At 38.0% G+C, this 13,902-nt stretch overlaps 1 protein-coding gene across 4 annotated transcripts in view; it reads right to left on the bottom strand.

The window, feature by feature from the left end:
- The window catches only part of COL12A1 (collagen type XII alpha 1 chain), a 119,308-nt gene that overhangs the window by 89,328 nt on the left and 16,078 nt on the right, over positions 1-13,902 (bottom strand). For 3 of the 4 annotated variants that reach the window (XM_036870924.1, XM_036870926.1, XM_036870927.1), the window contains exons 7-13: positions 12,869-13,033; positions 12,057-12,230; positions 9,972-10,262; positions 8,955-9,557; positions 7,520-7,792; positions 4,222-4,494; positions 2,263-2,535 (exon numbers count right to left, since the gene is read on the bottom strand). The exons of the other annotated variant lie outside the window; for it this stretch is intronic. In XM_036870924.1, the coding sequence (XP_036726819.1) occupies positions 2,263-2,535; positions 4,222-4,494; positions 7,520-7,792; positions 8,955-9,557; positions 9,972-10,262; positions 12,057-12,230; positions 12,869-13,033 (2,052 nt within the window). The remainder of the gene's footprint in view (positions 1-2,262; positions 2,536-4,221; positions 4,495-7,519; positions 7,793-8,954; positions 9,558-9,971; positions 10,263-12,056; positions 12,231-12,868; positions 13,034-13,902) is intronic. 4 annotated transcript variants of the gene reach the window in all.

The following is a 13,902-nucleotide window of genomic DNA, read 5'->3' as shown; positions in this document are numbered from 1 at the left end:
CTATAGTAAAGAGCTTTGGTGTCAATGGAAAAAAATCTACTCTTACAATTTAGTTATGAATTAACTATATTTTTAAAGGGAACTTGCAAATCATCTAGCTTTCTTCCTTCTCAGGGAATGGGAAACAGTAATTTTTTAAATTTATTTTACTACCTGTGTATCTCCCATCGAGATTATTTCTGATCGGATACACGTGTGTGCACACTCACACATGCATACAAGTTGGTAGATTTTCTATACCACATGTGCAAAGGCATAAAACTATAAACAATTTAGCTATACACCTGGCCTAGAAAAATCATCACCCAGTAGTATATGTTTGCTGTTAAGTTAAAATGTGCATTTTATTTTCTCAAAATTGGTAATACATTATTCTTAGTAAAGATGCCTTAATCTTTAGAATCAAGATTTTTGACTGAATATAAATATATTTTTAAAGTAAGAAATGCAGAAGAATATCAGCAGGTTAAAAGGTACAAGCAGAAGTAAAACTATTAAATTATTTCTAAGATATCCTTTATAAGGGAGAAATGTTCGCAAATATAAATAATCTACAACTATTCTATAAAAATAAAAGCTCAAAAGTTGATCCTTAAAAAATCCTATGAATAATCTATGTTGAAAGCCTGTAGAAAGCACATGAGAAAGAGAACTTCAAAGGTCAAAAGAAAAGGACAACCTTCTCAGAAATTCTGAATGTTGCTCCAGATATGAAGATCACATGCTTTTGTTGTTTGGATTATGTCTCCATAATTAAGGCAATTTCCACTTCTCTCATTAGTTTCAAGACTTTAGAGTAACCAATCAATATCTTTGAAATACTTACAAAAGCTGTATTTTTAGATATCAGTTCTAAAGTGAATGTTGTTTCCCCTTGATAAATTTCATACACATGGGGTATTTTAGAGTTCCCAAAGCGTTTCACTTACATTCTCCCATTTGATCTCCACAGTAAGTCTGGGAGGAAGGGGGAACAGTGGTCATCCCCTCTTTATAGATGGGTAAACTGAGGCTCAGCAGGGTTAAGGGATTATTTCAAGGTCACATGGCAAGGTAGCCAAACCAGGACTCTTCTGATAATCAGTACTTTACACACTGATATTTAATCTTTCGTTTAAATCCTCTTCTAATAATAAATCTCACAGAGTATTGGACTTCAACTCTTGATGACTATTAGAGGTAGAATTTTGATTAGAATGTTTTTGTCTATTTGTTTTTATTTCTTAACTAAGTCTTGACACTTTAATCAAAACTGCCTCTTGTAGGCCTCGTCCCTGTTAATCATAACATATACAGTCCTCTAAGCTCTTGGATCCACTAAATTTGATGGATATTTTGCCTAATATCACTGTGATCTCACTTTACAAAAGATACTTCAGATTTATTTTCTTCCTACAATTATTTTAAATAAGTCATAGAAAAGATGGTGATAACAAAAGGAAAGCTATACCTGATCTCCCATTTTGGCCCCCAACTATGGAACTGAGTCATCATTGGAACCATCCACGGATAATTCTTTTTAACACTACAATCCATTCTCATCGTGGTTAAGTTAAATTTGTATTTTCTCTCACACAGGACTTGCTTTGGGGTTGTGGTGAGTCAAATCGAAGCTGCCATTAGAGTTCATAAGAGCCTAAGAAGTATGAAGCCCTCTGACAATGAACTCCAGAGAACCAAGGAAACAGCTCCGGTCTTGATGGTTCTTACTAAGTACTCCATTAACTTTGAACTTCTACCCCTGAACTGCATTTTAGAGATCATTTAGAAAACAAATCAACAGTAACTTGGATTCTCACATTTTTCAAGCTATTATGACTGCTTATATGCATGGTGCATGAAAAGAGGCTGAGAGTCAAAAAAGGTTTCTACCTGCTCCTGGGTGATGACAGCAGTTGTGTTACCTTGGACAATCCAAACCCTCTTCCTCCGCAAACGTTTCCCAAGGCCCCTGCCCACCCAAGTGTCACACACCTATTCTCCATTTAACCAGCCCATGGCATTGCAGACGCATTTCTACAGCTTTACCATGCACTCAGCTCCCCAATACAATTCTCCCCAATCAAATTTAATTTTTTCAGTAGCTTACATTCTACATCTCTGAATAAGAGGCAGTTTTATGACTACTTATTTTTCAATACAAATTCCTTTTAAGAGAAAGGATCGTACATTCCCAGATTTCATTCTCTGAATACATTTTAAGCTCCCTAAATGCGATCACAGGCAAGCTCAGGGATTTCTATAAAATATGACAGTAATTACCTTCAAGCGTTGCCCCTTCTCCAAAAAGGGCATCTCCAGCCCCAGACGCATACAAGGCTGTCACAGATAAGGCATACTGTGTCCCTCCGTTTAATCCTCTCAGGACAGTATTGGTTGTGTCTCCCCTCACAGTGACCTCTTGAGTCTCGCCTCCTGCCACGGGGGTGTATGTGACGAGATACTGTTTCACTTTTCCTGGTGCTCCAGTCCAAGATAATTTCATAGTTGATGTCGTAGGGTCAGAAACTCTTAAATCTCTTGGGTTCCCTCTAACTTCATTAAAAAATAACAACAACATCAAAACTCATTATTTAATAAAATGACTTAAAATATACTTTGTTGCTTTATATATATGTATTATGTGTATATATATATATATATATATATATATATATATATATATATATATATGAAATCAAATTTATATCCTAGGTGAGATTATGGCTATTGTAACTATTGACTAGCCAGAAGAGTTTAAGCATCTCTAAATTGGGCCCTATGTGTCAGTAGAAACAAAGCAAAAGCCATCTAATTCCTCTTCTGTATTTACACATGCTAAAGCCTTTCATGTTAGAATCTTTCATGTAAAAACTTCGATGTTTTCTCTAAAAGTGGAACAAAGCACTATAAAATGTATATGTGTTGATTAGTATCACAATGGAGATTTTAACTCTGCTAAGAAATCATCAATAAAAAGGGTTTGTTAGCATAATGCTATGAACATCTAAATGTGATGGCCATGAAACACACCAATGTGATAAAAATGATAAATGATAAAAATGAATGCCATCCCTAGAAAAAAATATATGAGAGGAAACAGCCCAAGTGAGGTCGAGTCTTGGATAAAACTCAAGGGCTGGGCTGCCCATCTCTTTGCAACTATGTTTGGCTTTTCATGCCTTTCCTGGTAGAGTGGCCATGTGGTCTCTGAAGGGTCTCAAGGCACCCAAGTCTATGACTCTCCCCAGCAGGCACACATCGCCAGCCACTTTAACTCCAGAAAACAGAAAGATGAAGCGTCACTGGGTCTTCTTCTGGTGCCTGGCACAAAGAGCCCTAGGTCCCCAACTGGAAAGAGTGAAAGAGAAGTGACTTCCCAGAGGGAAGAGAGGAGGAAGACAGCAGGTGGAAAGAGAAAGTGTCTCTGCAGGAGAGGCTAACTAGCTAGGCTGTACCAGGAGGGAAGTAGTGACGCAGGGCCAGCTAGAACGTGAGTGTCTGCACAAGGGCAAGAAAGTCCACAAACTCAGATTCACCGCTTATGAGCAACATGACTCTGAGCTATTATTTAGTTCCCTTAGCCTCAATTTTTTTTGTAAAACTGGGATAAAAAAGTAACAACTTCATAGATTCTATGCAGGGATTAAATGAGATAATATATGAAAAGCTCTTCGCACAGAACCTGATACAAATAGTTGCTTAATAACTTCATTATTGCTAATATGTAGTTATTATTATTTTTTAAAAACTTTAAAGATAAGGAATAAAATGAAAATTAAGAGTGTCTTAATTTTCCTCAATGAAACCACACATTAAATATTAATAATTTGCAACTAATATCAGAATCTATCCTAGGAGCCTAACCATTCCATTTAAATAAAAACATGTGAATATTCTTAAATCTTCCTGAAGAAACATATGTAATCTGTCTCAATGGTACATAACGGTTTGATTTTTAATCCCTAGTCACCCTTCCGTTTATATTAGAATATTTAATAATATTATTTTGAAAGAATATTTGGACCATCTCATAGCATTCAGGTTCTTTTGACACCAATAAATGCTGTCATGAGTAAGTCAAATATTTGAGTAAGTCAAGTCTAATAGGACTACCATCGAAGGTACTCAGATAATTGAGACAAAGTGTCTCATGGCCCACAGCATCTGGATAGTTGTCCGAAGCTGCTCCTACAGTCTAAGATTTCGGTTGTTACCAAATGATGAGCATATTTCCTCTACCTTCTTCAGTGGCTGCATTTCCAGTCAACGGAGAGCCAGATCCTGAGAAGTATTCAGGAATTACAGATACTTCATATTTTGTGTCTGGTGTCAGGTTCTCCAGCGTTCTCCTCCTCTGATTGGCTGGGGTGGTAACCTCTTTGCTTTCTCCACCAGCAACTGGTCTATAGATAATTCGATACCTTAAGACTCTCCCCGGAGCCTGAGTCCAGGTAATTTTAAAGCTATCTGTAGTCTCATCCGTCACCTTTAGGTTTCGAGGTGCTCCTTTTACTGAAATTTAAAAAATAATAAGTTGACTCATTTTATGTGACAAATAAAACACTAGTTTTTGATCACTAAATTACAGCATTTCTCTCAGCAAATCCATGAGCAGTTTTTTGACAAACATCCTGGTTCTTGCATGCCTTTAGCCAGATATTTACTAGATTCTGAAAGAGCAAACACTCCACAATACCCAGAAAGAAAAGAAGTACTGTCGACTTTTTAATCAGATAAAGAGGTATATAACAGTAAACTTTTAATATCATAAGTACTCTATGAAATTGTAAATTAATGTTGACATAAAATTCAAAAATAAAAACAATCTGTTTCTTCAAATGTAAGTAACAAGGCTTTCACTCTTACTAGATTTTCTCAGAAAAGTAGGAGAATAATACCTAAACACCCAGGTCTACCACATTTACCCACTTGAACAAACTCTCTTATCCAGTCAGTCCCACAACTCATTTTTTTATCTGCACAGTCATTTGCCGTGAGAATAATTAGACCATATATGTGTTAGACCAAATACATTGTAGGTATCTAATGAATGCTACTTGAATCTAAATCCCGAGGTTAAACTGCAATGTAAGTAACATCCACACACTGACAGTCTTAAATGAAATCTTCGTTAAGCCCAAATGAGAACATCATTTGATTTTGTGGTTTAATGACCTTTTTGTTTAAGAAGCAAATTGTTCATATGGACAACACAGTCAGGAAAGATGAACTAAATCTACTGGGGTAAGACCACAGTGCAATATATCTGCATGCACCTCACATACAATTAGAAGTTTATCTAAATGTCCAACACACCAATAGACCACTCCAGGGAAAAAGGAGTTGTATACCTCAAGAAAAGAAAGAAATGGCAGGTGGCAGACTTACATCCATGATTCATTCAACATGGCAAGGAAAAAGACTAAATGAGTCAAAACAAAACTGATGGATTTGAATACTGGCTCTGAAATTTAATTAATGTGTAATTTTGAGTCTCAGATTACCCAACAGTAAAAATGTGACTATCTGTAGGGTTACTGAGGCGGTTAAATGAGACAATCCATGGAAACAATTATCATAGTACCTGACACATGGCAGAAGCTCAATAATTGCTAGTCTAATAAAGGCATTGAATCAGACACTTCCTTACTGACAAAAGAAAATCTAGATTTCAGTACAGACAGCAGAATTGGACAGGTATTACCAAATTCTATTGTAGTAGCCCAATGACCAAAAACTAGAGTGTAAACTAATATAGTTGGCTCTGTTCAAAAACCCTTTAGACTTCAATTTCTTCTTCAGGCATAGTTCCATCCCCATCCCAAAGTGCTGAAGAAAGAGGGCCAGGCTCATGAAGCCGCAATGTGGGCATTACAGAGAAATCATCAGAAAGTCATAAATATCTAAGTGTGGACTGCTAGGTTATACTATCACAAAAATCATAAGACAAGAAGACATCTTAGGCCATTTAGTTTATCTACTAGCCTTCGGGCAGAAATATACCTAAACCATGCACAAAAGAAAAATCAATCTTACTTGAAAATTTTTTCAGAGAAAAGATTCTCTAGCTCTTATCAGCAAGTAGACCAACATATGCCCTCCCTGTCAGCCAGTACTTCTTTGTAACTAAAATTGCTCACGCTGCTGTTTCAGCCTCTTCTGTACCGAATAAAAATGGAGGAGAATGACTGATATCTCTTGTAATATTCACTGTATACATCAAGAGTAATTGTCTGGTGCTGGCCTTCTAACCAGGTTCATTGGAATCCTTTAAATGTCAAATGTAGAGAAATGTATCAGAAAGTACTCAAATCTATCCAGTAAAGTGGACACATCTAAACAAATATTGCTTAAAATATCTGGTAAACTTTGTACACCCATGTTCTTAGCAGCATTATCCACAATAACTAAAGGGTGGAAGCAACCCAAGTATCCACCGATGTTGGTACATACATACAACAGAATATCATTCAGCCATAGAAGAAAGAACATTCTGACACATGCTACAAGCACTGATGAACCCTGAGGACACTAGGCTAAGTGAAATAAGTCAATCACCAAAGGACAAATACTGTATGATTCCACTCATATGGAAACCTAGAGTCATCAAATTCATAGAAACAGAAAGCAGAATGTTTGTTGCCATGGTTGGGGGGACAGAGGGTAGCAGGAATGGAGAGTTATTGTTTAACAGGTAGAGAATTTCAGTTTTGCAAGATGAAAAAGTTCTGGAGATGAATGTGGTGATGTTAGCACAACCATTGAATGTGTTAATTGCCACTGAAATGTACACTTGAAATGGTTAAAATGGTCAATTTTATGTTTTACGTATATACATGTATATTTTACCACAATTTTAAAAAAGAAAAAAATTTTGGTAATATATATTCACCATCAGAAGTTTGGTAGTTTCAGAAGTATCTGAACAAGACACTGTTGGTACATGGGACAGAAAATGCTAGATAAGCAGTATTTCCAGAGTTAGTTCCATAATTATTAACAGTTCTCTATGTCTCAACCTCAAATTCATCACAATAAATCTAGGGTCTTTTACTTAAGAGTTTTTCTCTTTTTAAAAAGATTTATGAGGGCTTCCCTGGTGGCGCAGTGGTTGAGAATCTGCCTGCTAATGCAGGGGACACGGGTTCGAGCCCTGGTCTGGGAAGATCCCACATGCCGCGGAGCAACTAGGCCCGTGAGCCACAACTACTGAGCCTGCACGTCTGGAGCTTGTGCTCCGCAACAAGAGAGGCCGTGACAGTGAGAGGCCCGCGCACTGCGATGAAGAGTGGCCCCCGCTTGCCACAACTAGAGAAAGTCCTCGCACAGAAATGAAGACCCAACACAGCCAAAAATAAATAATAAATAATAAATAAATAAATAAATAAAGATTTATGAGTAGCTGTGTTTTAAAGGTACTGAATCTTACGAAGGCATTCACAGTGTTGGACTATAAAGCAGATGGTTATTTCAAATGGTAACTTTGTTCTACAATAAACTGTTAGTTTGGGGAAAACCGTGGAGAACCCTCTCACACCTTCTGCGGTGGTCTCCTCTCCAGCTAAGGGTGTACTGAAGCCATCCTCGTATTCCGCGGTCACGTTGACCAGGTACAGGGTCTCTGGCTTCAAGTTGCTGAGAACGACACTGGTGCTCGAGGCTGGCTCCACCACTGTCACCTCACCATCCCCAGTAGCCTCCTTGTAGGTGATGTGGTATGAAAAAACATTTTCTCCAGCAGGAGACCAACTGGTTTTCAAATTGTAGGAAGTCACCTCAGAAAAACTAAGATCCTTTGGAGGCACATAAGCTGTTAAGGAAAAAAAAAAAAGGACATAGTTAAAATTTTTAAATCTATAAAGCAAAAATGGATCTAATGACTACACACATTTTCAAATGCCTTACATTCATTTGGGAGAGTGGTCATTGAGACCAATGCACTGAGTAAACGTTGCACACAAGACCACTGAGAGAAAGCCTCTCACTCACAGCCCCGCAAAGAGGTCCTGATCATTTGTCTTGACCATTCATAATACTAAGTTATGTGTTTAAATAACCAGTTAAAACTGAATTAGAGTTTTGAGCTTCTTAAGACAAAGTGCTAATGGAATGGTCCTGCCCACAACTGGAATACTTAAACAGTAACAGACCTAAAATGAACCATCAAAATGTTCCCATTCATGCTGGGCAATCAGATATTAACCTTTGGTGGTAGACAGATATTTCAAAGTAATAATTTAACATTTTTTCCTAACAAAAGAATATTTATTAAACTAAATCATAGGAAGGCGCAATGTTTAAGGCACACTCACTATCCTTAGGGGACATACAATCAAATTGGAGAGACAAGAGAGTGTAAAGTTATTAACAAAAGAAAGTAGTATATTTGAATGCCAAATGACTACAAGTGATAAGTGTTATAGCCCTATAACAGTTAAGAAGCTTGATGAAAGAGATGGGACTTTTAATCAAATGTTGAAAAACAGAATTTGGACAAATGAAGAAAAAAGGATAGGGAATTCCAGATGTGAGGAAGGATGCCCAAAAATGGTCCAGGAAAGAGAATGCATAAGAAAGATTCAAAGATCCAGGACTATGTTCCAGTCGCCTTTGATTCAAAGCAACTAGCTCCGCATCTAACACATGGTAGACACTCAATTCGTGGTTATTGAATTGGATGCGACAAATGGGTTTGATAAAGCTGGCTCCCCGCCCTGACTGAGGATCTAAGATCAAAAACAGCTCATGACTCTTAGGATAAACAGCTTTTTCACCAATAAATTCCTGACCCATACCCAGGAGAAAGTCATATCTCAGAGCTAAATGAGCTAAGTTCAGTAGTTTTCAATAACATAGGAAAGTTACTTTTTCCTATAGATAAAAAGAATTGACAAAGCATATTATCCACAATTTTAGAACCAAAAATGCTTTGTTCATGAAGAGATAACTTTTACTTTACAAAGTCTACTGACCTTTTTTCTTTATAGCTGCCAATTCTTGCTCAATTCTAAGACAGATAGACTGTGTGAGTTCAAAAGATATCCTCTGAAAAGCATCAAAATCTTCCACTGTGAACACATGGGTCTCAGCAGGAGGAGAGGCAATGGCTTCTAATTCTGAGCGAACAGCATCCTTCACACCAACCGCAAAGATTTCAACATCTGAATTCCTTAGTTTTATAGCTGGGTCTCTGAAAGCATCGGAAGATTTTCCATCCGTGATAAGAATCATGACCTTTGGGACGTTGCTTCTTGAACCCTTGCTCGGCACAAATATTTTCTCTCTAACGTAAGTCATTGCTTTCCCAGTGTTGGTAGATCCTCCTCTGTAGGGGAAGGTGTTTATTGCTTCAAGTATATCTTCAACTTTGGTGAATTTTTTCAATGTGAACTCAGTATGAGGATCCCGGCTGTACTGGACAAGACTTATCTGTACCCTATTTGGTGAAATCTCAAAACTTTTTACGAGAACTTCCAAAAAGGCTCTAACTTTAACAAAATTTGCAATCCCAATGCTGTAGGAACCATCAACCAAAAACACAATATCGGCTTTTATATCCACACCACGTGAGCATTCTGTAAAAAGAAAGAAAGCCCATTAAAGTTCAACAAATACAAATTAATCAATAAAATATAGATACAGCTGTCCCTCTGCATCCTTGGGGGATTGGTTCCAGGACCTCCTTCCCCACACCAAACTCCAGGGATGCTCAAGTCCATTCTATAAAATGGCACAGGGAAGTAAGCCCTCCAGATCCACGGATTCCGCATCTGCAGATTCAACCAACGTCAGACCACACAGTGGTTGAATCTGTGGATACGGAACCTCACATACGGAAGGCCTATGGTATCCGGTTTTCTTAGTAAGCAGCCTTCTTTAAAAGAAAATTATTGCAAACATTTTGTTTAAAAGTAAACCTGAACCAGGAAGGCATACTATCAAATGGACCTTCAGGTATTCCAAACTCAGTGATACACCCATTAACTCACCCACTTGAATTTTCACTGGCTGAGTCTTCTCCATTATTGAAACCGGTTCACTGGATGTCAGTCCCTTCATGGCAGAAACGCTGATCTGGTATTCTGTGTCTGCTGAGAGGTCACGAACACTGAGTGTGGTCGTCTGAGGACCCACACTCAGAGCATGCTGTCGGCTTCCTGTGGTCATGGGTGTAAGGAGAACTTTATAGCCAGTCACTGGGCTAGGAGACGGATTCCAACTTAGCTTAACGTATTTTGATGAGACTTCCGTGGCAATCAAATTTGAAGGAGGTTCAACAACTACAAAATAACAAGCAGAAGAGTGATTAAAAACAGTGAGATGCAACCCAATTAGTGAGGTCTTCCTGTTTGCACCTCAATTTTCCTTATTCGAATTAATTGTGAATGCATCAGGAAAAGTTCCCCAATCCCAGTCCCCCACTTCCACCTGTACCCATCAAACCGAAAGAGACTCAGTGCCTGAATTTTAATCAGGGAGATGAGAAGTTTAGGGAAAAAGAAGTCCTTGGAGAAATTAATAATAGGACATCTGATGCCTAATTCATTCTCTGGGACCAAGATTTTCCATTCTGGTTTTGGTATTACACTCATTGCATTTATTCAGGTACCAAAGGAGGCACTTGATGAATATTTGTTAAATCAATGACTTACTCAATGCTTTAGAAAGTTTTTCTCTTTTAATAGTAATATAAGCATAATAATGTAATATTTAAGATACTTTATAATATGCCAAGAAAGATAAAGAATTCAGCAGTTCTTAAATGACAGGTTCTTACCATCTTAAGCAATTGTATTTCCACTTATTCAAGACAAGAAAAAAAGTTCAGCTATGTTCATAATGCCACCAAACAGGGGTGAAACAATGGTTTACAACATGCATATTGACAAGCAAATACTGATAATCTAAAAATGTTCTATCCTTACTCAGTGTAGAACCTAGTCGTGTATTGGGCTGGCCAAAAAGTTCATTCGGGTTTTTCCGTTAACACGTTCCGAACGAACTTTTCAGCCAATCCAATACTTAGCAGATAACAAAGTATTTTAAGCTATTTCAGACCAAATCTTCAAGGTTTTAGATTTGCCAGTGGAATCAGTTTCCCAGAAGATATAGTTCTAAGTTTTTATTATAAGTCAGGCTGCAACAGTGGATGACAAAATATGTACAAGGTTACTCACTGTCTTCTCAAAAAGGCAGTCAGATGTGGTCCATAAAAATATCCCTAAAGAAGTGAGAAGCAGTGGGAGGAAAGCAATGGATGTGCCAAGTGGAAGTTTAGGCAAAACTCTGGAGTGATGCGGAGACAGTGCTGGGGGGCAGAAGTCGCAGGCGATCGCCAGCAACAGAGAGAAGGCCCCAAAAAAGACTGCGAACGCCTGCAACGCAGCCCACACCCCTTCAAGGGAGAGTTCAAACGGGGGCAGAACAAAACTTTGGCCTAACCTCGCACACACACCCTAGCGAAGGTGAAAAACTTGAATGTTTTAAAAGACTGAGTAAAGAGAGGTTGACCAGGGGAAAGTTGGGCGGGGGTGGATTTTGTAATAAAACAGAGCAAAAAATCAAACATTAGGCAGTAAAACAAAGAAAGAGATTCAGAGCCCATGAAGTAATAAGAAGGAGTTCTGAGACAAATTAGAGCCAATGAACATTGCCAAAATACTTGGGGTTTGTAGATTAAAGAGTTTATATGATTGAAGATGTAGCTATTTGGAACTTATCTTTAATCAGTTGTGAATTCTTAGGCTAAGAGGCGAACAATTATGGAAACTGTGACTTTTTAATACTCCAAAGGATGCTTATGAAATGTCTTTTCTCTCTCTCCCATGTATTTAAAAGCAATGACTGATAAAATGGAAGCATTTTCCAAATGTGGGAGGATCAAACTGACTGATCTTTGAAATATTCTTAAGAGCCCTGAAAACGCTATGCAGATTATGGTGATGGAAACTCTTTTCCTCTGCCATTTAATAGAAACAGAATGCTAAACTAAATGTCCCCCTGCCTGTGAAGCCGTAACTGCTCTCAAGTAATGGAAAAGGGGGACACATGGGAACACCCAACAATTCACTCACCTTCTTCTCCACTAACCAATTCACCAAGCTGGTCATCCACACCTGAGCACACCTGGGAGATGATCTCATTCTGAATATCCACAATCGCATCGAAGTTGGCCACGTTGAAAACGTGATTTAGTGAAGGTGTGGAGGCGATTTGTTTGAGTTCTTTTGCATCTGCAGCTTTAATGCCTTAAAAAAAAAAAAAAGGACAAGGATATGGGAAGGGAAATGTGGGAAGTAAAGACATTTTCAAGTCCTATTCAGTCATAAACTGGAATTGTTTTGCGTCCTAATGAATGTGCAACTGTTGAAATGACAAAAGCACTTTCCCATTTCACGTAACATGGCCAAAGAGGCAAAAGACTGGTTGGTAAAACAGAGTGGGCTCTCATGCCAACCATGCCATCATTTGTCCCTGCCATCTGTAAAGATAATACGTTTTTCTTCCAGAGTCCTGAATGAGCTGGAACCCTCTGAATTCTTCAAGTGTTACGTAAGAGACGAAACATAAAAAACACTTAATGATAATACAAGGAGGATCTTTATTAGAATCATTGGCCCAGCATTCACTGAAAAGCAGAGTGTTGACAAAGAATGTGAATACCGCCTTACTTAATGCATATGCTAAAGGAGTTACGTGAGAGAAATAGATAAGCAGAACTTCTACTCAAAAATGATTTGGATTAACACTACACTATCAAATGCAGTAAAAACTGCTTTCCTTCCTTGAGAAAGAATCCTTCTTTGAGGAATCAACCCTTCATCTTCCTGGCCATTAAGTATTAAAGTCGTTCTAAAATGAAAATACTTAACCAAACTTGACCTACCCAAAGAGAAAACTTCAACCCCAATACTTCGAAGCTCTCTTGCTGGAATTTCCACTTCGTCCTGGGATTTGCCATCTGTAATAATAATTGCCACTTTGGGAAAGCCAACTCTTGCTCCAGCAGATTCCGTGAAAGTATTTTTAATTAAGTAATCAATGGCTTCCCCTGAAATGAAAAAGAAATATGTTCAGTTCCACGTGACACAATTTTACCAAACTCAAAAGCTATGGGATTCTACTGGGCATATACCCTGAGAAAACCATAATTCAAAAAGAGTCATGTACCAAAATGTTCATTGCAGCTCTATTTACAATAGCCAGGACATGGAAGCAACCTAAGTGTCCATCATCGGATGAATGGATAAAGAAGATGTGGCACATATATACAATGGAACATTACTCAGCCATAAAAAGAAACGAAATGGAGTTATTTGTAGTCAGGTGGATGGAGTTAGAGTCTGTCATACAGAGTGAAGTAAGTCAGAAAGAGAAAAACAAATACAATATGCTAACACATATATATGGAATCTAAGGGGAAAAAAAAAATGGTCATGAAGAACCTAGTGGCAAGACAGGAATAAAGACACAGACCTACTAGAGAATGGACTTGAGGATATGGGGAGGGGGAAGGGTAAGATGTGACAAAGTGAGAGAGTGGTATGGACATATATATACTACCAAATGTAAAATAGATAACTAGTGGGAAGCAGCCGCATAGCACAGGGAGATCAGCTCGGTGCTTTGTGACCACCTAGAGGGGTGGGATAGGGAGGGTGGGAGGGAGGGAGACACAAGAGGGAAGAGATATGGGAACATATGTATATGTATAACTGATTCACTTTGTTATAAAGCAGAAACTAACACACCATTGTAAAGCAATTATACTCCAATAAAGATGTTTAAAAAAAAAGCTATGGGATTAATTTCAAAATTATTTAACATATGATAATTTGTGCAATGCATCATTTCTTTCCCAAACAGACATTTCATTTATCTTAAACAATACCACAGGGGCTTCCCTGGTGGTGCAGTGGT

The sequence above is a fragment of the Balaenoptera musculus genome, chromosome 12 (assembly GCF_009873245.2).
Source record: "Balaenoptera musculus isolate JJ_BM4_2016_0621 chromosome 12, mBalMus1.pri.v3, whole genome shotgun sequence".
NCBI lineage: Eukaryota > Metazoa > Chordata > Mammalia > Artiodactyla > Balaenopteridae > Balaenoptera > Balaenoptera musculus.
This window is presented reverse-complemented; position numbering and strand designations above follow the sequence as displayed.